At 39.5% G+C, this 23,621-nt stretch overlaps 1 protein-coding gene across 1 annotated transcript; it reads left to right on the top strand.

Annotated features, from left to right (window-relative positions):
• LOC144059271 (matrix-remodeling-associated protein 5) lies at window positions 1-23,621 on the top strand. The gene is made up of 16 exons (XM_077578239.1): window positions 1-120; window positions 709-845; window positions 9,720-9,849; window positions 10,154-10,392; window positions 10,735-10,886; window positions 12,327-15,233; window positions 15,358-15,590; window positions 16,941-17,214; window positions 17,287-17,430; window positions 17,584-18,102; window positions 18,207-18,378; window positions 18,520-18,780; window positions 18,912-19,038; window positions 19,299-19,379; window positions 20,570-21,716; window positions 21,796-23,621. Exons 1-16 carry the CDS (start codon window positions 37-39, stop codon window positions 22,347-22,349), a joined length of 7,161 nt encoding a protein of 2,386 aa, XP_077434365.1. The 5' UTR covers window positions 1-36; the 3' UTR covers window positions 22,350-23,621.

Consider the following 23,621-nt stretch of genomic DNA (forward strand, 5'->3'; position numbering starts at 1 on the left):
TGCATTAATGGCGTGAGCATCCTCGGTGAACAAGTTATGGCGTTGTGGTGGTGCACTAAGATCTTCTTCCGGTGGGCTGCAGTGTGCTTTCCCCTTCTCCTCTCACTACTATGGCTAATGGTAAATATCTTAACTTATTCACTGCCATTGATGCCTATAAATGGCAAAAATTTATTTGAACTATTTATTTTAGTTTAACTTTTTTTCACTTTTGTTAACAAGAGTATGAAAACCTAGACATTTTTTTAATAATCTTTTTTTTTAATTAGGGGCGTCAGCTGATTAAAAACATTTTTTCTTCAATAGTTAACTCACGATTAATCACAAATTTTATATTTGTTCCAAATGTACATATTTTTTTCTAGGTTTTCATACTCTTGTTAACAAAAGTGGAACTAATAGAAATAATTCAAATGAATTTTTGACGTCTATAGCCGTCAATGGCAGTGAATGAGTTAATTACATGAACTGTTATCAGCAAGATTCAACGTGAGCTTCATGTTTAATTAAATTAACAGTCAGTCACTGTTTTCTGTATATTTATTTACCACACATGCAATACTTTGCGGAATAGTCGAGTAAATAGAAGTTTTTCAGTCACTAATCTTTTCATATTTGCATCTCCTTTTAATTCTCTCATTCTATTATTTACCCTTTCTCTATGTTTGTTATTGGACCACCTGGGCTCTCATGTCTCTACTGTTGCAGATCTCACCTGCGCATGCCGAACCCTCCTGTCCGCGGAGTTGCAGCTGTCCAAGTGTTAAAGACGTTCACTGTACGTTCAGACATCTCACAGCTGTACCAAAAACGTTTCCTAAGGACACAGAGAGACTCAATCTGGGGTAAGACTTGCAAGTCACATTTCAAAATTGCAACTCTGAAAAATATAAACAGTGCTACTCAAGTTGGGGCAAACCTTAACACGCTAAAAGAAATACTTTAGAATCTGTAGTGGGTTATGTCATAGAAATGATCAGTCCTTTTAGGGTCAGTTATTTTATTTAATGTAGACCTCTTTAAAATATTGTATTGTATTGTATCTTGCCTCAACATGTACGACCATAAAACATTGATATTTATCTATCCTCAATAAAGCTCCTTGGCATTTATTTTTTTCATTAAACAGTAATCAGGAAAATAGCCAACCCAAAACTCACTGTGCATTTAATGTGACAACTTGTGTTTGAAAGCCAGGAGCTAAAGGTTTAGCACCAGCATGTGCTTCCAAACTGACTCTGAAGTGGAGAAAAGCTCCTAATCACTTCCATGTGGGTCTTTGTAGAGTGGATGAAGGTTTCAGCACAGTGGTCTCACGCAGTAGATAAATAACACAGTCACTTTTTTTTTTTGGTAGAGTCTCATTATAAGCCATTAACTGTTTGTTTTCATTAATTTGAAGGGCTGCAGAAAAAGTTGCACAATTGTTAGAGAAGTAATTTGGACAGGAAAATTGGAAAGAAAAAAAAACATTAAGTGCCATGTTTTTGTTGGTTAGCAGGCTGCTCTGTTGGGGGGGTAACATCGATCATAACTTTATGGTCACGAGTTTAAAGAGAAAACAAACTCCCTCTCGGAGGTGCCGATCCGGGCAGCCACACTCATTTGGTCTATTGGGTGGGGGAAAAAAATAGCTTTAACCTCCTTAAGGTCATGATTACAGAGGACTAGTGAAAAATTAAATTCCATGGGCAAAGAATGTGATACTTGGACCAGATTTCTTAATGCCTTGATACAGTTCTAGAAAATACGGACCAATAAGGACCAATCCAAAGTGCAGGGTTATGTACATAACTTCAGCAAAGGGTGCCCTAAAATCAATATAGGTAAGATAAGGTACTTTACGGCATCAAAAATATGGAAGCTAAGTCACTCAGAAAGTGAGTTCAGACATGATAATGCTAGAGATTTACTGTGTGTACAAAAAACGTCAAATCATTTCTGCATTCACTGATAATGTTCTAAAGCGAAGTCGCCTAATGAGGAGAGACGTTATAAGATTAAAATCTGAAACAAAATCATGAAAAATGGAAAGTTCAATCTCACGATAAATCCAAATGAAGCTCAGACTCACCGCACAGAACTGGCCACCCCCAACATTGCAGTTACTCACTGTATGGCCCAGCTGTGTGCAGTGGAAGATTGAAATTCCTCGGAGGGACAATTGAGTTCTGTCCAGTTGCACAGGCTCCTTAGGAGTGTAAATAGCAGGTGACGGCAGCTGGTCTGACATGCGCTGGCCATTCAACTGAGCGGGTCCTCCAAGTACACGATGGGGAATTGCGCTCCATCTGGTGACCTCTCCCTCTTCTGATCGTTGAATCCTGACATTTGGTCATTTCTCTCAGACTCAGAGCAGAGCACAAAGCTGATCGTCCAGCTGATCAAGCTGCAGCCCCTTGACTGCAAACGAACATTTTACTTTGTCATACTGTATGCGCAGCTTGATAAAACTGTTTTCAGCCTGAGTTTCAACAGTGTCAGAGTTGAGGCCTGTCTCACATCTTCTGAAAGACTGTTCCAGGTTTTAGCAGCATAAAACTGACCTTAGTCCTGACCCTGGGAACCAGCACTTTGTTAGAAGACTATCTTTGTCTTCCGCGTGTTCGTTGTTGTTCGGGTAGAGAGAATGTTGATTTTCTGAATACAGACTGGAGATCGGTGAACAGGTCCTTTGAAGGATTTATTTTACAGAATATTCCGGACACAAGCAAGTTTACAGACAAATGGCTGCAGTCCTCTCACAAGTGTGTAGTTACAGCGGACTCACAGCATTCTTATACTATCTTGAAAGGCAGTATCATAAAACCCCCAAGACCCCCCCACAAGCAGAGTAGTTTTAAAGTCAGAACTCAAGCAGCAGCATTCTGGATGTACTGAAGCTGTCTTATAGATTGGTAAAGGGATTGCATCATGGTATTTGAAGCCCTTCTACAGTTAACTATAGTCATATAATGATTCAATTTGACCTTTGACACCATGGCGATGTCATTTTTAATGAAATATTAGGTGTTTTGCTGGTTAGTTTTCTAATGCGGAAGTAAAACGCCGGGTTCAGTAAAACCCCGCCTCACGCAACGCAAACCATCAATTCTTCAATCAACATTTGAAACAAAAAGGCTCCTTGCTGCAAGAAATCGTGGACTAGGAGGGGAGGAGAGGGAAGAAGAGAGAGGAAAGAAGAAGGAGAAAACAAAACAAAACACCAGAGCTGGTTCCAAACCACCAATTTGCTACTTACAGGGCGAGCACACTATCCACTACACCATCCGTCCAGCAAAAGCTTCACTTGTAGTTGACACAAGTATAAGCTTGAACGGATTTTAAGACGGCCAATTGTCATTTCATTGCACTTCGGCATTGCAAATGTGAAGGATAATTGACTGCTTTTACTTCATTTGGACAGAATGTTTACTGATAAAGGCCACTTTTGTCACTGGGCGTGTGTTTAGTCCGGAGAGGCGGTGCGGGGGTGGATCCACTCCTAATGACGTCAAAAAGTGCCAACAGCTTGTTTTCTCAGGTTGGGAGGCGCTGGTGCTTGGAGAGCAGAATGACCTAGAATTACTCATAGAGGGGCGAATGTTCAGGTGGATTTCATTACCTTGATCAGAGCTTTTTCAGTGCTGTGTGAGGACTAGGTTTGATTGAAAAGTATTGAAAGTTATATTATTTGAAAGGAGACTGTCTATAGGTTGGTCTTTTTCTGGGACTTTGCCAAAGAATGGCAGTTTTGAGAACTGTTGCATCGAGATTGCTCTTCTTCACAAGAGGCTTTATGAAAGCCGTTTTTAAGGCCTTTGGGATTTTTTTATTCTCAAATGACATATTGACGAGATGCGGAAGTTTTATAAACACACTACTCAGCACACACACACACTGAAATCTGGTGAATAACTCATCAGCATGGCTTTGGACCTCAGACGGCAATACACTCGAACTGTATTTTGACTATGGGAGTCCTATAGTGCAGTAAGGAAATGACAACAAACTTAAACAGACCCGTGCAATATCATATGGCTACGTTTCAAATAGAAGCAATGCTGAAGGTGCCCCCAGGTCGAATGTGATCATTTATTGGTGAATGACTCTCTATAAGGAAGTGTTTCATGGTAATTGTATGTTTTCCATTTGTGCTGCATGTGTGTTTACGAGGTACAGAGTACGATCATACAGGAATCAAGAGCGCACATCAGCAGACCAGACATTTGGAGGGGGACCAGACCTTCAGGGAACTGACATAATGGACTTTCAAAACACTAGACCACCCACTTAACCATAGTTCAAACGCACAACTTTGGTATACATTCACACAAGGCATATTCTGTGAGTTTTATTTACATTTTTGGCCCGTTTTTGTTTAGTTTTATTATAGTTTCACTTTGTTTTGGAAATACACCAATAAATAACTGCAGCTCTCAATATTTATCCTCTCAATGGATAATGCTGAGGATTATTGTATGGAGAGCAACCATGATAATAACCACATATGACCAAACTAAATTAATATTCAGTCTGTCAATCAGCACTTAGTAGTAGTAGTAGTATCTACATGAGTTGGAAGAGTAATCAGCCTATACACTCTTCTCTGGGTTGTCTGACTTAGTTGCGACGTATCCATGTTTTTCACTAGATAAATTTTGATCAAATGTTGGAGATTTCAGTGTGTACGCTAAGTGAAGTAGGATCAAATACAGTAGATGTAAAATGGACTCTATTATTTTAGTGTGAACAATCAACAATTGATTTGTAGACTCGCGCGCACTTCCTTTTGGGAGCAATATGTCTTGCGATGCCCAGATGGGCAGCTCTGAGTATAAATGAAGAATTTGAAGTTTAGATATGGAATGGACAACTTTTTTTTTAGGATTTGCCTAATTTGAAATTTCCAACCATCACAAGTTTATTATATGTACTATAATATGTACTTATTTGCATGACATTTTCATTGCTACACATTTTTGTTTCATGTTAAATGTATCAGATAACGTGTGTTTGCTTGGAACACACTACAAATACTCCCATGTTTTGATTGGTTCTTCTTTTAATTAAAAATAACAATGCATTTAGTCTTTCTAAACAGAAATAATGCATGTGTTTATATGCAAATGCAACACAGAAGTAGCGGATGGCCAGCAGTAATCACTTAAGATGTGCACTCCTCTCCAAAAGTATTTGAACAGTGAAGCCAATCCCTTTATAATTGCTGTACAAGTCCTTTATTTGGGTTTGATGCCAAGAGATTTAGTTCTTATTTCTACATATTTACATCTTGATCTGATAAATTACTTAGAAGATAGCATGAGAGAGAGGGAAAGGTTGGAACACAATTTTAAATAGATTAAAGTGAATAAGACCTAATACAGTAGTTGCAAATTCTTTGCTTGCAATAACTGCATCATATCTGTGACCACATTTATGTAGTCTTCTGTCACATATTTTATGATGCTTCCCCAGCTTTCACCACGGCCTTTCATACTGTGATTGATTTTTGGGGGTAATGGGGGCTACTCCCTTCACTAGGCTTTTTTAGCAGATAAAATGCATGCTCTGTAGAATTTAGGTCTTGAAATGGACCTGTTTCCTGCACCTGACGAACTCCCTTGTGTTTTGGATTATGTAGTGTAAAGGGACAACTGGTAAATGCACACAATCACCAGAAGAAATTAATCACATTTTTTTATAACTATTATCGTAACCTATACTTAGAAACTAACAAGCCTAACCCTGAGCATATTGAGGCATTCCTCAGTAGCATAAACATACCTGAGTTAACTACTGAATATAAAGACATGTTAGATGCGCCACTTACTATAAACGAGTTGTACAGTGCTCTAGATAGTATGCCTAATGGCAAAGCACCTGGCCCGGATGGTTATCCGGCTATATTTTTTAAGCACTTCTGGTTAATGCTTGCTCCACTATTCTTAAGAGTAGTAACAGAAATTAAAACTAAGGGTTACATACGCCCACACATGAATACAGCAGCAATTAAACTTTTATTAAAGCCAGAAAAAGACCCCACCCTTCCATCAAGTTACCGTCCGATTTCACTAATTAATACTGATATTAAAATTATCACTAAGGCTTTCACATCTAGACTAGAAACAGTAATCTCGACAATTATTCATAGCGACCAAACAGGCTTTATTAAAGATCGTCACTCTACTAATAATATTAGGAGACTCTTTAACCTTATTAGCATGTCACAGCGGCATGATAAAAAGGCAGTTATTATATCATTGGATGCAGAAAAAGCTTTCGACAAAGTTAACTGGTCCTTCCTCTTTGCTGTTTTAAATAAATTTGGCTTTGGGAAATCATTTATCCACTGGGTATCAGTATTATATGATTCTCCAAAAGCTACAGTTACTACTAATGGGATTATATCTCAGAGCTTTACTTTACAGAGAGGCACAAGACAGGGATGCCCACTATCCCCTTTATTATTTGCAATATTTATTGAGCCACTTGCATTAGCCATACGCCAGGAAAGAAGGATTCAAGGAATTCACTCTGGGGTAACAGAACATAAAATTAATCTATATGCCGATGACATCTTACTTTATTTAGAAAAGCCAGCTACTTCGCTAGGGGAAGTATTTAATTTAATAACTAAATTCTCACAGTTATCAGATTATTCTATTAACTGGACAAAATCAACACTTCTACCTATTACAGAAAATTCATGGAACCCTGCAAGCCAGGACCCACACTACTCATTTCCTATAGGTAATTTAAAATACTTAGGCATAAAAATCTCACCTAAATTAACTGATTTAATTCATTTAAACTTTTCTCCACTTCTGGATAACATTTATAGTGACTTGGAGCGCTGGAATAATCTTCCTATTTCTCTAATAGGACGAATAGCCACCATTAAAATGAAAGTTTTACCTAAAATAAACTATTTTTTCTCAATGATTCCATTTAAACCTACGGCTAAATGGTTCCAGTTGTTGGACTCAGCCGTAACAAAATTTTACTGGAATAAAAAAAAAGCAAAGATTAGTCTATCTACTTTTCAGAAAAGCAAATCCAAAGGTGGTCTAGAGGCACCAAATTTTATGTACTACTATATAGCTAACCAGCTACAATATATCGTTCTATGGGCACAACCCAACAGAGACACTAACTGTTGGTTGGAACTAGAACAGAAGGATTGTAATAACCTCAGACTTCGAGATTTACTCTTTATTACAACATCAATTAAGCGCCATAATTGTTTTAAAAACCCAATGATTTCCGCCACCGTGACTGCCTGGTGGAAGGCACTAGAATTGACAAAAGCCCAAGTGGAGCCCTGTGGACTTTCTCCCCTATGGCATAACCCCGACTTTCAACTTAACAACCAACCGTTTCATTTAGCTGTGTGGGAGCAGAAAGGAATTACACATCTCCACCATCTCTTCTCAGATAATATGTTTATATCATATACATCCTTGCTCCAAAAATACAATATAGAAAACGGAAATTTTTTACATTATCTACAAGTTAAAAATATGATAAAGAAAAAAATTTCAACACTTCGGGGTACGCTCCAACCGCCTGTTTTAGCTAAAGATATTAACAAGCTTTCTCCGACAACAACAAAAAAACTTTCAAAAATATATAAGTTACTTTCATATACTGATAAAATGTCTTTACCCATCTCGAAATGGGAGACAGACTTGTCTATAGCACCGGAACCTGACTTTTGGATTCAAGTTTGTGAAAACGCATTTAAAATGACAAAACACACAAATTTACAACTTATCCAATATAAAATTATTCACAGAACATACATTACTCAATATATGATGAAGAAAATGGGACTCTCAGACTCCGACATTTGTCTCCAATGCTTACAAAACACTACAGACACTTATGTTCATGCTTTATGGTTATGTACTCCGGTTATGTATTTCTGGACTAAAGTCTTAGAAAAACTTTCCGCTATTTTGGACTGTAGGATACCTTTATCTCCAAACTTGTGTTTGCTAGGTGACCTAACAACAACTGACTTACCACATAAACAATTTCAATCTACACTTGTAGCCCTTACTATCGCTAAAGAAACAATTCTTGTTAACTGGAAAAATAAACAAACTCTGAATATCGACCAATGGTCTAACCTCCTCATAAATCACATTTTAATGGAAAAAATATCTGCCTCAAATAAAAACCAAATATCAAAATTTATAGAAACATGGTCTACGTATATAGAATATTTTAACCTAATTCCGGTTACTTAATTCTGTCTGTTAGCGAGAGCCACTACATCGTGATAACTTACATTGATGTTTCTGCATCTGGCAATTTATTATTATATTATATTATTAGTATGGGATTTTTTTTTAATGGGCTTTAGGTGAACTGATGAATACACACACGCTCGCACGCACGCACACACACACACACACGCACATACACATTCTCACCCACATACAAAAAAAAGGGTATATATATATATATATATATATATATATATATATATATATATATATATATGCGTATATATATATGTATATGTATTTAAAAAAAAAAAAACATTTATTACATTTTTTTAATTGATTTGTTGGATTTTTTAAAAAAAAAAAAAAAAAAAAAGGAGAGCAATGATGATGTCAAATCGAATGGATTATGTAGTGCTGCAATAAATTTGGTTCCATCTTCCTTTAAACTGGCATACATAGCCTACTGTTTCTGAAGACTTTTGAATTCATTTTGCTGTGATAAAGTCAACTTCATGGGGGTTAAGAGACTTAAAAATAGTAGATGCATCCCCATTTCCAAAGTCAAGGCCGACTCAAGCATCTGCTGATTTGTGCTGTATTTGGCATCTGAATGACTCTTGGAAAGATGTACTTATTGTAATGTGCTGAAAGCTGGAGAATACACGGCAGGCTTTTCAATAGCTCTTTGTATTTTAATCGCTGTTGTAATTATGTGCCAAAGTGCTATTCACAGTGCTCCTGCTGCTTTACAGTATGTTACTGTCGTTAACACATAGCAGAACAAGCCAAAATCCCCTGCAACTTTATGATTGGCTTTCACTTACTTTATGTTTGCAGTAGTGAACATCTATAGCAGGGATGGGAAACTAGCAGCTAGTGGCTCCATGGTACTCTATTAATTTTTGAAAATAAAAATGTTTAATGCAACTGAGCAGTTTTAAGTTGTAATAACAGTGTTCACCACTAGATGGAAGACAACCCCAAGACGAGAGTGCGTCTGCATTATAGAGAAGAAGAGCGAGTTTGTCCTGGCCTGACGCCAGGGCCAAATTAGGTCAAGAAAATGAAGAAAAGAAAATGAAATGCACTTTTTGTTCTTTTGTCCTCTACATCAAAATTTAAGATGGGAGCTTTTCTGTAAAATGCGCTTCTGGTTTGTTTTCATTGTCAGATGTAGAAATACTCAAATTTTGCTTACAAGTAGTGTTTCAACTTACTAGTTTGTTTGTTGAATGTCTTTGAACAGCATTAGAGGACACTTTATATTTGACACAAGTTACTGTTTAATAAGGTGTGTAATTTTGATAAACCAAATGAGCAACATTCTGCTCATATGGTAACATTGATTCAGTTCAGTTTGGTAGGTACTGTGATGAGTTGCCACTTCCATTTCAGGGCGCCTCACTTGATGTATGGCATGATAAAATGATAAATAAAAACACCTACAGACAATCCTATCCTGCCATCATGTATGCATGTTTTATTTTGTTCTCTTGCTTGCAGATATAATAGCTTGGCTGAAGTGGAGGCGTCAGAATTCAGGTCACTACGGCAACTGGAAATGCTCTTGATGCATGGTAATGACATAAGCACAATCCATCCAGGGGCATTTTACAGCTTGCGGTCACTACAGGTACTGTGTATGTGAGTGTGAGACTATTACTTGTGTTATGTTGAACTTGAAGTAGAAACTATTCATAACTGATGAGGAATTGTTTGTTTTTTTAAATCAACTATTTCACTTAAATACCTACAGTATCATTACGCTGAATTACAAATAAAATTACACTCAAAAGGCTCACTGGTGAGTTTAATATTATTATAAATACTGAGTAAGGCTTGGTTCAGCATAATACCAAATATGCAATTTTGTAAGCTTTGTTCGATGAGGCACTCTATTAAGTTAAATGGATTCTGTATTTTTATTTTATTTTTAGATACTGAAACTGAGTTATAACAAGCTAACAACAGTGAAACCTGGACTGTTTGAGGGTCTGGTGGGTCTGGTTCGCCTGCATCTGGATCACAACCTCATCAGCTTTATCCAGCCATACTCTTTCACGGGTTTGACCTCCCTCAAACTTCTACAACTGGAGGGGAATCTTCTCAAAGAGATCCATCCTCATACCTTTATTACAGTGTCACTACTAGGGAACTTTTGGACCTCTGGACTCAAGTAAGACAACAAAAACACACTTTTGCCTGAGCTTTTTTGTTTTGTTTTTGAAGTTATGATATCAAGATTAATGAAAATAAAATGCTAAGTAATTTGTCATTAGTAGTATAAAGTTATACCTATAGTTTTGTGTCATACTACAATTACAAAATGTTATTTTCCTAGCTTCACTAAACAACAAGAACATAATAACAAGCCAATTTGTGCCAAAAACACTTAACCAGGCTTGATTTTACACGTCCCAGCTTTAAGTCTGGCCGCTTTAAATTTGCATGGCCTTTAAAGATCTTGTTCATTGATTTTTTATTTTTATTTTTTAACAATTCATTGTTTTTGTCTCAGACACTTACACCTTTCAGATAATTTGTTGGAACAGCTCCCTGTGACTGTACTGAACACATCTCCCAGACTGGAAATTCTCTCCCTTCATGGTAACCCCTGGACCTGTGATTGTCAACTTCAGTGGCTGGTACAGTGGAGTGCTACACATGAAGGTATCATATAAAGAGATAGTCACGACTCTCAATGTCCTGAAATTGATCTGTAACTCAATGACTACAAACCTGACCGCCCTGTATTTCAACATAAAACATTCATATTATAAGGGGATATCATGTTATTTTTATGAGCTTGTTTACATTTGTGCTGTCTCTTGAAACACTTGGCATGATTCTACTGGTGGGTGGGCGGTGGGGATGACAACAAAGCAAAAAAAAAAAAAATGGCACCATGACAGGGGAAAAACAACAATGGATCGACGCAAACAGAGGGGAGACAAGAGACTATATACACACACACAAAACGAGACCTGGGGCAAGACACGAGTGGCTGAGGACACTGATTGGGTGACACGAGGAAGGGCAGGATTACACTTAACAAGACCAAGGGAGACACACAAGAAAAAACAGAACACAATAGATCATGACAGAAACTTAAAGAAACATGACCAAATCAAAACAAAACCCAAAATAAACATTAGCCATGACAGAAAAGTAAAAAAACTACCCAACCCAAATCATGACAGCCACTGATTGTTTAGTGGCAAACTTTCCAAAAGTTCTTACTCAGTGATGGCGTGAATGTGCATTATAAGTGTGAATGGCTGTCTGTCTTTTGAGTTTGACTGGCTACTAGCCCAATGTGTAGTCTGCCTTTTGCCCAAAATCATATGGGTTAGACACCAGCACCTCATGACCTGAACAAGATAAGGATCCTTTATATATTCTGTAAGAAAAAAAACATTCGCTGCAAGAGTAGCAAGCAAGAAAGTCAAAGATGACCATCTTGTCCGATTTGATCTGAAAACATGCTTCAATCGCTGTGGAGTCGTACCTCATGTTTAGTTCGATACTTAGCCCTTGCGACAATATCAAAAAGGCCTTGAGCAAAATATGGAACCCCAAGTTGCTCCTGATGCTGCATCATCAATAGGTGAATGGGGAGACAGTATCTTTCTCTACTTTGACGATAGAAAAGCGCTTCACAAGTGAAAGCCAAATACTGACCGAGGGAAGCATTTAAGGATCCTGACACTTCACTTCCCATCTGTTCTCAAATAATGCTATTAACAAATGTCAAACTCAAGATTTACACATTCAAATCTGATGTTGGGGCTGATCATTTAAAAGTGTAAAGAAAGTAGCTTTTTGTTTCTCAACATTTGCAAACAGCAACAGATACAATGTACATTACAGTATATTTATGAATACTGTTGGGAGTTTTGTCTGACTATCACTTCTGCGTATATCTGATAAACAATGACAAGACAGCTGAAATAGGCTCTAGGACGCCCGTGACCCTCGTGAGGACATGCGGTACGGTTAGCCTTTTAATGACCACTGCTGCATCCTTCCTTTTTTCTATCCTCCTCCTTTACATAGAACAATAGTTGATACTTTAAAATGTTGATAAATCTTCCCTCTTCTTGTTTCCAGGAGTAATAAAGTGTAAAAAGGAACGTGAGACAAGCACAACAGAGGTTTGTCCTCAGTGTTCCTCTCCTCAACCCCTGAACGGGACCCTATTGCTTGGATTAAGTGAAGATCAATTTACCTGTGAAAGACCAACTCTTCGCTCTTCCCTCAAATTGTGGGACAACCCTGTGTGGGCTGAATCTGACTCAGAGCCCGACCTCCCGTATACCCGGGACTTTGAAAAGCCTTTAGGCCACCTAAGCTTTGTTCTCTCAGATAGCCATGGAAATAATGCTCATGTGGACTGTGATATGCGCCACCCAGGAGACAGTTCTCATATAAACTGGACAGTGAATCCACGGTCAAGTCAAGGGCTGTCTGTCAATGTATCATTGACAACCATCCTTGAATGTGAGATTGACCGGGAAAAATTACAAAATCTTTGGCAACTGGTCGCATACTACTATGAAAGTCCTGCTATCTTGGAAAGAGGTCAAGAAAGAGCTAACACCAGCAGAACTACTTATCAATATGCCCAAGTTGCAAATGAAAATTCCCCTTATTTCACAGACTTAAAAGGTTATTTGGTGGCAGAACCGGCATGGCTGCTTCAACACAGAATCACTTTAAAGCTTAATAGACAACAAACAACAACCAAGAAACTGGTCATGGATTTTACAACTGTAATCACCAAAATAATGAGCACCCACAGAGGCCAGCATGATGACAATGACCTTTCTTCCTCTTGGGGAATGATTCACCGTGGGAACGCCTGGCGAGTTAATACTGCTCTTGAGGGGTCAAGGGTTCACTTAAAATGCAGTGTTGTCACTTCACAGCAGGAGCTGAAAGTGGACTGGATGCTTCCAGATCTGTCCATTGTAGAGGGTTTGACTGAAAAACTCAAAATTGATGACACAGGGGATCTTGTGATCATGAATGCATCACAATCTGACTCTGGTCTCTACCACTGTATGATCAGAACAAAAGCAGGTGTGGATTTAATGTCTTTGAGGCTTACTGTGAAAGAACGATCACCAAGCCCCACTGCCTTCAATGGCCAGAAAATTATAATTGCAAAGGGAGGTTCAATCTCCCTCCCATGTGAGGTGACATCAGCACAACCCAGTCAAACTGTATGGTACATGCCCAAAAACAAAGTACTCCTTCCCACACAAAAGACAAGAAAGGCATCAGTAATGGATAATGGTACTTTGGTCGTGAGGAAGTTGATGGAAGAAGATTCAGGGGAATACAGTTGTTTGGCCTCAAATCTCTATGGAGTTGACATGCTGTCACACATGGTGGAAGTGACAGAGGAAAAGGTCTCTTATAATGCTGAAATACAGATAGAAACAGAACAGCAAATCTTAAACACTGATATGGAAGAAGAGGGCTCAGCGGGAGTTTACCAAGAAATTATTCGCCCTTTTGCGAAACAGGTTCCTACAATAGGATACCAGCAAAGACCTGGTTTGTTTTCAAAAAATATCCCAAAGAAAGATTTTAAACGAAAACCGACCATTGTTGTGAAGACACTGGATCCAAATTACTGGGCAGAGGTTTTGGCTAAAGCCAATGCTAAATTACCCATTGCACGGCCCCCAGAGTTGGCGCTAACATATTCTACCACTGTGGTTGCCCCAGTCAGTTTTTTCAACGCTGCAACAACAACTTCATACACAACTGCCAACAATGTCCCCATAACAACTAGTTCCGATCATATGATGGAGCCAACAGCAAAAGAACCACAACTCAAAACTTCACAGACTCCATTTGTCGGGAGTACAGACCCCTCCATTCAACATGTTAGTGAGATTACAGAAAAAAACAATGGAGTAACTTCAATTGTCAGGACCCAAGTTGAGAAAGCAGAAAATCGGCAAATTGGTTTAGGCAACAGGAAATTTGTTCCTGGTCGCTCAAATCGTAGAAGGCCACCTTTTAGACGGAGAAAACCACCAATGAGAAGAATTCATCCTGACCTCAAGTCATTTATTTATTCATCAAACATGCACAAATCTACCGTTCCACCACCAACAGCCGCAATCATTACTACCACCACCACCTCCAGTTGGACGACACCTGAACCAACTATTGTCAACGCTTACTATCAAACAGAGAAAGTTGGGGGTAATGAGCATAGTGAAAGCATGGATGAACGAAAAGTATCAAACTCTGAAACTCATCATGCAATTAAGGATCTTCAAAGTAGTCATACAGCTTTTCAATCAATAAAGGACACAAAAGCCAAACTAGAGATTTCTTTAGACACACATATTCTACCTATTCCTCCAAAGATAAAAGTTAGTTCTCTTTCCACTGAAATGACTCTTGTGGAAACTGAGCAAGTGAGAGCAAACCAAAACACACCAGCAGGGAAGAGGGTGGATATTATAGAAGGAAGAATGAACACAGAACATGAGATAGCAAGAGAATCATCCAAAAATGAGTTATTAACACAGAGTTACAATATGTGGCATAACGTACTTTCAACATTCCAAACACCAAAACCAACCGTTCAACCTTCAATGGAACAAAATTCCCAAACCCAATCAAAGGATTCTTCTTCCAAAGTGACCTTCAAAACCTCTCACTTAAGCAGAGAAAATACAAAAGAGGACAAAATTCAAGACAAAAACAAAAAGGAAGACAAAGCAGCAGCAAAGCCTGAAAAGCCTCATGTTCCCAGCGTTCCCATTCACCCTTGGCTGCACTGGCACAACCAAAGAAAAGTGCAGCAAAACTCTGCTCAGCTGCCACAAATACATCAAGACAGAAATCCAGAGAATCTAGGAGATGTTGATCTCAGCAGGCCATCTCTAACACCCCACATTCCCCCAACCTTACATTGGCCTTCAAACCACCATCATTACCCTATGTATCCTCCTTGGCAGAACCAACCGTCATTTACACCTCCCAAGCAAGGTAGATAAACACTGTACTGCTTGTTATTGATAATACAGTAAATAGTTGAATGTACCATAACAATTTACACATTGTGTTGGATTGGTGGTTTATGTTTTGACCACAGATTTGCTCTCTCTTCCAGGTGCTGTGCCACACATTGTGCCCACACATGAAACCAGAATTTTCACCCATGGAACAGCTCAAAGCCCAGTTGGCACCACCAGACCAGAAATCACAGATAAAACAGTGAAACCCACGACCAACATTATCGAACCAACAACAATTAATTCTTCGTTACAAAATAATCCTTTGGATGTCAGGACCCAAATCAGAGATCAACTGATATTATCAAAGCTGAGGAACAGATATAGACAGGTACATATGTGGTGCTTATGAGGGTATAAAAAAATTATTGCTGAAACGTGTTACTGCCATGCACACAGTAATTAGCATACATAATTTACATCATCCGTCCCATCATCAAACTCAATGAACTAGAACTAGTAATGAACTCCTCCGTGAGTCATCCCCTTATCGTGGTGGAGGGGTTTGCATGTCCCAGTGATCCTAGGAGCTATGTTGTCCGGGGTTCAGGGTCGCCGCGCCCTATACGCAGAGTACCCATAGTGCTAGGGCACCATCGTCCGTGTGGGGCCCCATTTGCCTGTGGGCACGGCGCACGCATGTACTTGACATGTTTCATCCGTGAGAACCCGTGCCAGGCGGAGTATCGTCGTGCATGCATTGGATGCGACATTACATTTGTTTTCATTTAAAGACATGAAGAACCCATGTATTGTGATTGCCAGTTACATAAACTAGGTTTTGAAAAAAAAAGTGCTTACATTCTTACGATCCAGAGAAGCGTAGAGAGAAGCAAAAGAAAACCAAGCACGTCATTCACGTTCAGCAGTAAACTCTTGGTGCGTTTAATGATCACTCAGACAGTTGGATAGTTGAAACCTACAAAAAAAAACTCAATGCATCAAACAATAATGTGAGCGAAAGGCAAAGCTGTCGATTTACCGGTTGATCTACGTTCCTACCCTGTGGGTCGTGATCAAATGAAAAAGATTTCAGATACAAGTGGCCGAAATGAGTTTCCTCCGCAGGATGTCCGGGCTCTCCCTTAGAGATATGGTGAGATGCTCGGTCATCCGGGAGGGACTGCTACTCCTTCACGTGGAGAGGAGCCAGTTGCGGTAGTTCGGGCATCTGGTTGGGATGCCTCCTGGACGCCTCCCTGGAGAGGTGGGTGTTCCAGGCATGTCTCACTGGCGGGAGGCCCCGGGGACGACCCAGGACACACTGGAAAGACTGTCTCTCAGCTGGCCTGGGAACGCCTTGGGATCCCGTCAGAGGAGCTGGTCGAAGTGGCAGAGGAGAGGGAAGTGTGGGCTGCTGCCCCCGGAACCCGACCCCGGATACGCGGTAGTGGATGGATAGTAATGAACAGTTAGATAATTAAACGCAAATACTGTACACCATTTCATGAACTTTTTTCACTTCTATTTTAATGGTCAGGCCTTGGCAGAAGTCTTATCTAATAAGTGCCATTGTAGTTGTGGTGAATGATTTTATCATTGCTGCAACAACAAATATAATGGTGGACTTATGCACAATTATTATTTTTTTTGCTGCAATAAAATCACTAGTGATGATAGTGATGAAGCATAAATTCCAAGTAGAAATGAGTTTTTACTAATTTTCGACTGTCTTTTTCAGGCATATATTGATCGTCTATCTCAGCTAGGAAAGATAGCGACACCCAAACCTCGCATAAACTACGACAATCCTCAAAACCCCATTCAACCCAGTCCCATGCCTCTTACCAGACCTTCCCTCAGCAAACCACCTGTACCAACACCCCCCTCTGCCCAACAACATACAAATCTTGCCAAACCAACAGCATCCTCTTTATCTGGTTTTAATCTGACCCCTCACTCTTTCCATACTACCATCTCAACTTTACAGCATGGGGGTCAGTGGCATGTTCGAGGTAAGCATCTAAAACTTCTAAACATTGTATTGAAAATGTATCGTGTATTTTAAATTGAAATGATGCTTATAGGAGCTGGTGCTGGTTGGGCCAAATCTCGGATCACTACAGTGAACAAAGCCAGTGTGTCAGTCCTGGCAGAGGGTGATGTTGTTCTACATTGTGAAGCAACAGGGCATCCTGAACCAAGTATCTCATGGACAAAAGTATCCACAGGTAAAATGCTAAAATGATAAAGGAATGAGTCTGGCAACATGTTTTGAGAATTTGAATGAATTAATGAATTTGACAATATTGATATAAACACTGGACTCTTCTAGATGCTGTTGACTCATTCATTTTTTTCCTATGTTTGTTTTCCCTCCACAGGTGCCACCATTCCAGCCAACACTAAGCATGGTTCCCGGTTTGAAGTCTTAAAAAATGGAACTTTTGTAATTAAAACAGTCCAACTACAAGACAGAGGCCAGTATCTCTGCACTGCCCAGAATAGGTTTGGATCAGATCGCATGGTTATTACGTTAGCAGTTCAGACTGAGGCCCCCAAGATCCAACCTCCCAGGTCTACAGAGATAGCAAACTATTTAGGGAAAAGCGTGACGCTTGACTGTCTTGCTTCTGGGAAACCCCCGGCTCAAATTTCCTGGATTCTTCCGGATGGGACATTTGTTCGAGAAATCGGGACCGTTCATACTCCAATCTCTCAAATGTCATTGCTTAAAAATGGGACGCTACAAATGCAGTCAACCAATTTCTCCAGTAAAGGAGACTATAAATGCATTGCAAGTAATGCAGCTGGTGCGGATACAGTCACTTATCATCTTCATGTTGCAGCTTTGCCGCCAAGCATCAATGAAGCCGCAAGTGACACTGTGATCATTCCAACAGGTATTGCACACAAAAACAAATGTCCATAAAATCATACCCATTGTAACTTGATGAGTAAAAAATACTCTTATTACACAATATATCAATTAATTCCATCTACCCAGGGAGGAATGTATATGTCCATTGCTCAATGAAGGGTGAACCTTTACCCACTTTGAAGTGGACCCTGCCATCAGGGATCCATGTTAAGCCATCACAGTTTCTGGGACATAGGCTTTTTGTCTTTCCCAATGGGACACTGTATTTCAAGAATGTCTCACTAGCTGACGCAGGGAGGTACAGTTTATTTGTTTCTCTTTGTACACATATTTGAGCAAGTTATCCATTAAATAAATATGGAGTACAGTTAAGAGCATATTGTTTAGATTTGTTTTGAAAGAAAAGCTGAAATTCAGGTTTTCACTGTCCTCCACACAGGTATCAGTGTTTAGCCACAAACACTGTGGGCATTGCGAAAAGAACCGTACATCTTGAAGTGCGGGCAGATTCCTCCTCACATATCCGTCATCCTCCTCTTCCTTTCCCTCCTACTTATCACCATGGAGTGCCGTCCCGCCAGCACTCAGTTTCAGCAATGTATGGTTCTGCTGTCTACTTACACTGTCCAGAGTCAAGTGGATCCCTAAGGGGGACCATCTGGCAGCTGCCCTCAAAAACCATCATGGAGCATCACAACAGGTTACAGAAATGCTCAGTGGGAAACTTTATATTTCAATGCAGAAGTGTTGAAATTATAACATTTCGAGTTGCTTTAGACTTGAGTAAACATTCTAATCTTCTAATAATGTCTCCTTTCCATCTGCCGCCAGTCCAGAGAGACCAATTAAAGTTTTCCGAAATGGGACTCTGAGGATACTTCAGCTAACAGAGCTGGATGGTGGAAATTATCTGTGCTTCTTTCAGAGACCAAACGGAGAGGACATGGAGGTCTTTCAGGTAAAATTAGCGCAGACAGAGATGAACTCATTCACTGCCATTGACGGCTATAGGCGTCAGAAGAGCCATTTTTACTGGGCTGGCAGTGAATGAGTTATAAGCAGTTACATTCAAAGAAGTGTATATTTATTGATAGCTACTTGAATTCTTTCTACAGTATATGTTCTCTCAACAATCATCTAAGCAGTAACGGCAGTAGACAGTGAGAAGAAAAATGTAGTTCGCCTCACTCTTTCATTCATAACATATTTCTGTATTAGGTGGATGTCGTGATGACGCCGCCTAGAATCGAACATGTGAGAACTACACAGCCGAGAGTCAACTTTGGAGAAAAAGTCCAGGTATCTATATGGAAAAGGTTGAATGACACACAGTACGAGTAGCATGAAGTGAAAATAATACATACAAAACGTACAACACAGATACAGGTATGTCTAATTTTTGATTGTTTAAAGCCCCACTACTTAACTTTTCAACCTTCAATTAATGTCTTCATAATTCTGCTGATGAAACATTGACTGACAGCTAGATTTATGAAACCTTTGTCATGATCTGAAGGGAGTCTGTATCATTTTTAATGGCACTAAACAACTTTGAGGTGGATGGTGTGAACTCTGCCACACGCACACAAAAAACTACAAACGTACAGACTGCTTTACGGCATACGTCACATTCCCCTTTTCCCCAGTCGTTCCAAAGACATGTCGAACGTCTACCACGATTACTATTGTCATGGAGGAGCTGCAAAAGAACAAAGAAACAAAGATTTTTGTCTGAGGAGACACAAATAAAAATGAAAAAGGAGCCTACCTGGATAAAAGCAGGATTGGCCCCGATTTCACTCGCTGGCGTGCAGTCAAAGATGAGGGGGGTTTCCAACCGATGCTGCCTTTGTGGGGCTCGGCTATTTTTCGGATGGACGAGTATGTAGCTTTCCTTCCATGCTCACATCAAAATGACTATGCTAATGCTAGCTATTGGAAATTTGCATGATAGTAATAAATAGTCATCAGCGTGATAGTTCGCCCTTCCACACTGGTCTCACCAGGCACGCAACACTCAAAAAAAGTACTGTAACAAACTAGGTTGTGTTGTGTGCTGTCTTCTTTACAAAGTGCTTGTGAATGCATCGCGGGAAGGGAGGGGGCGAGCGCAGCCATTTGTGTTGACAATAAAAAAGTAAAACCAACATCTGCTGTTAACATACCGGTACTTGAAAAACGTTACAGTACTGTATAAAAAAAAATATATATATAATAGATTAATTACCTTCACATAGCCACAGTAAACATAAATGTTTTTCAATCCAACTCCAGACTACTGCGAGAGCTCGCTATGCACTTGTCCTTATGGGAAATGTGGTCTTCATTCAAGGCAAAACACTACTGCTTTTGTCCATATGGTGTCGCCATAATCAATGAAAACTGAAAAGTCATTTGGCGTTCCTTTAATGTGTAAAGTGAAATCAATGTCTATAACTCACTTTTAATGCAATTACAGTAATTTGTGTGTGTGTGTGTGTGTTTCTTAGGTGGACTGTGTTGCAACGGGCCTCCCAGATCCAGAAGTCTCCTGGAGTCTACCAGATGGAACGCTAATCAACAATGCCCTTCAATCTGATGACAATGGTTATCGCAACCACCGCTATGTTATTTTTGACAATGGAACATTACTTCTTCAACAGATGGACAAAAAAGATGAGGGTGACTACACTTGTTTTGCCAAGAATAAACTGGGTAAAGATGAGAGAAAAGTTAGTGTTAAAGTTGGCCCGAATGCCCCAAGAATTAGTTTTACATTTCAATCCCTGGTCACAGTGAAATATGGAGAATTAGCTCAACTGAGCTGTCAAGCTACTGGTGAACCTACACCACAAATCTTTTGGATCTCACCGCGAAATGATGTGATTCTAATGTCATCAGACAAATTTGATATCATGGAAAATGGCATGTTAGTGGTCAAAAAAGTAACACTAGCTGATGAAGGGAAATATGCCTGTGTGGCACGAAATTCTGCTGGTGATGACATTAAAAATATGATTCTCGAAGTTGAATCTAGGGAACCCTTTATCAATGGCAACAAAGGGAAGAATGCCAAAAAGGTTGTAGGCATTTCCTATCAAACCATACTATTAGATTGCAAGGTTGAAGGGAAACCTGAGCCAAAAGTTTGGTGGGTTACACCTTACGGCCAATCACTACAACTCTCCTACCTCAGCGGTCGCTTTCAAGTGCATCAAAATGGGAGTTTGGAAGTGAGAGGACTGAGAAAAACAGATGAAGGGAGATACATGTGTCTGGCCAAAAACAATCTAGGTGAAGCATCCCTTTTAGTTGAATTGGATGTGGCACCACTAGCAGAAAAACCTAGTTTTGCTGTTCCTAATATTGAACTCATATCAATAAAACAAAACGGTGGTGAATTGCATCTGCAGTGCACTGCCCGTGGAAAACCAAACCCAGAGTATGTATGGTTGCTACCTAATGGGACAATGCTGTTGCCTGGTGTTAGACTACAACGCTTTACACACCATCGTAACAACGGGACTTTGTGGATCTCTCAGCTGGCTGCAAGCGATAAGGGAGTTTACAGGTGTCTAGCAAAGAATGTGGCAGGTCAAGCAGAGAAGCGTTATGCACTGGAAGCAGGAAGGAAGCCGGTCATCAGAGGATCAACAGGTACAGTATAATTTTTAACTTTTTATTCATTTTCTTTAGGCCAAATCTTCTTACAGTACAGTTGTACTTTCATTTGTAGGAGGAATAAAGATCACCTATGGCCAAACTCTCTACTTGCATTGTACTGTGGATGGCTGGCCGCAAGCATCGATTACATGGACCTTACCCAATGGCTTCACTTTGGATAAACCTCAGTCTATTGGTCGGGTTACATTTCTTGCCAATGGGACTCTCCAGATGAGACAGATTGCTACTTTTGACAAAGGGACATACACCTGCAAAGCCACCAACTCTTTTGGCACCTCAACATTGTCGTACCCTATCACAGTAATGGTTCATTCACCACGCATCACCAGTATGCTGCCCTCCATCACCAGAGTGAACCGGGGATCACCTGTTAAGTTAAACTGTGTTGCTACAGGTGTTCCCAAGCCGGAAATCTCCTGGACTTTACCTGGCCGTACGACACTGGTTCCACATAACCGCTACATAGTTCAGGGAGGGATCCACATGACAGAGGAGGGTAGCCTGGTCATACAGAATCCAGTGCTCATGAACTCTGGCATCTACAAATGCAATGCTAAAAATGCTCTTGGAACAGATTTTAAATCGACATACCTACAAGTGATCTGAGAGACATGTTGACACATTTCCAATTACGGGACCATGGGGTTAAGAAACGCTCCCAGTAGGCAAAGCTGGATAAGGATTTGTCCATAAGGAAGTAAGTGGTATCTACTATATTACAAATAAGGATGCCCTACAGAACAGCCACTGTAACTGGAGGCATTCATACTTTATATATATATTTCCCCTCATGTCATTATGGTTTGTACACTTAAAAAAATGCATTTTGACTCACCGGGGCAACTTCTTAATTCTGACTACATGACCTAGATTTGCCCCAGTTCTCTTTTCAATAAAGTTATAGTTTAAGTGAGAATGGACATAACTTGTAATCACAGGGACCCATTTGATGTAAGAGAATTGCGGAAAATTCTAAGCTGTTTTGTAAATGTCAGAATATCAAAAACTGATATACACTGCCGTGAAAAAGTATTGTATGTATGTTTAATATAATCAAATAAATGTAAGCATCAAACAAAGATAACTCACGTAAAAATGAAATCCAGTTTTCAAATGGTGTTTTTATTTATTCTGGGGAAAAAAACCCTACTCAAAGCTACCTGGCCTTATGAACTGTTTAAAAACAAAACAAAAAAGAAACCCGTCATCTCAACCTAATAACCAGTTTGAGCTGCCTTTCTGTGGAGATATTTTGGCCCACTATTTCTTCCCAGCAGAAATGCTTTAATTTAGCAACCTTATAGGTTTTCCGATCCAATAAATAAAAATCACGATTTAACAGCTGCATTATATACCTATTTGGGTTATCTTTGTCTGATATTTGCATTTGTTTGATGCTCTTACACATTAAATTGGGGGCACTACGCAAAAAAAGGTAAAAATTTAGGAAGAGGTAACATACTTTTTCACAACACTGAAGGTTATTCACACAAGCCTTCAAAACACCAATATTCTCCTTAGAGACAGTGAAATCATTTGCTTTGTGTTTCATTTTATGATTTCATAGCAACAAAGAGTAACAGTGTCTAGTGGGCCCCGCAAGCTAGTCTATGCATGTGTTTTTAAATAACCTATCCATATTTTAATGAGCAATTACCCTTTTACAGTGCAGAACACTTAATGAAATGAAACTTACTGGACTATCATACTTTGCTTATCTATCTATTGGTCAGTTAGCAACCTACTTCCTGTTTTATGGAGGATAAAAGATGGGCTCTGCTATATTGATTCTACTCTGGAGCCTCAGCCATTCCCTTTGATGGCATACTACCTCACATGGTAAAAATATATTTCTATACAGTATTCCTGTTCTAAGTT

Source organism: Vanacampus margaritifer, chromosome 10 (genome assembly GCF_051991255.1).
Source record: "Vanacampus margaritifer isolate UIUO_Vmar chromosome 10, RoL_Vmar_1.0, whole genome shotgun sequence".
NCBI classification, from domain to species: Eukaryota; Metazoa; Chordata; class Actinopteri; order Syngnathiformes; family Syngnathidae; genus Vanacampus; species Vanacampus margaritifer.

Bases quoted from the DNA above. Each gene is read 5' to 3' on its own strand.
- LOC144059271 (XM_077578239.1), top strand. From the start codon at position 37: ATGGCGTTGTGGTGGTGCACTAAGATCTTCTTCCGGTGGGCTGCAGTG. The intron at 18,781-18,911 runs GTTACAGAAATG...ATCTGCCGCCAG, and splicing joins ATCATGGAGCATCACAACAG to TCCAGAGAGACCAATTAAAG. The intron at 19,380-20,569 runs GTATCTATATGG...TGTGTTTCTTAG, and splicing joins ACTTTGGAGAAAAAGTCCAG to GTGGACTGTGTTGCAACGGG.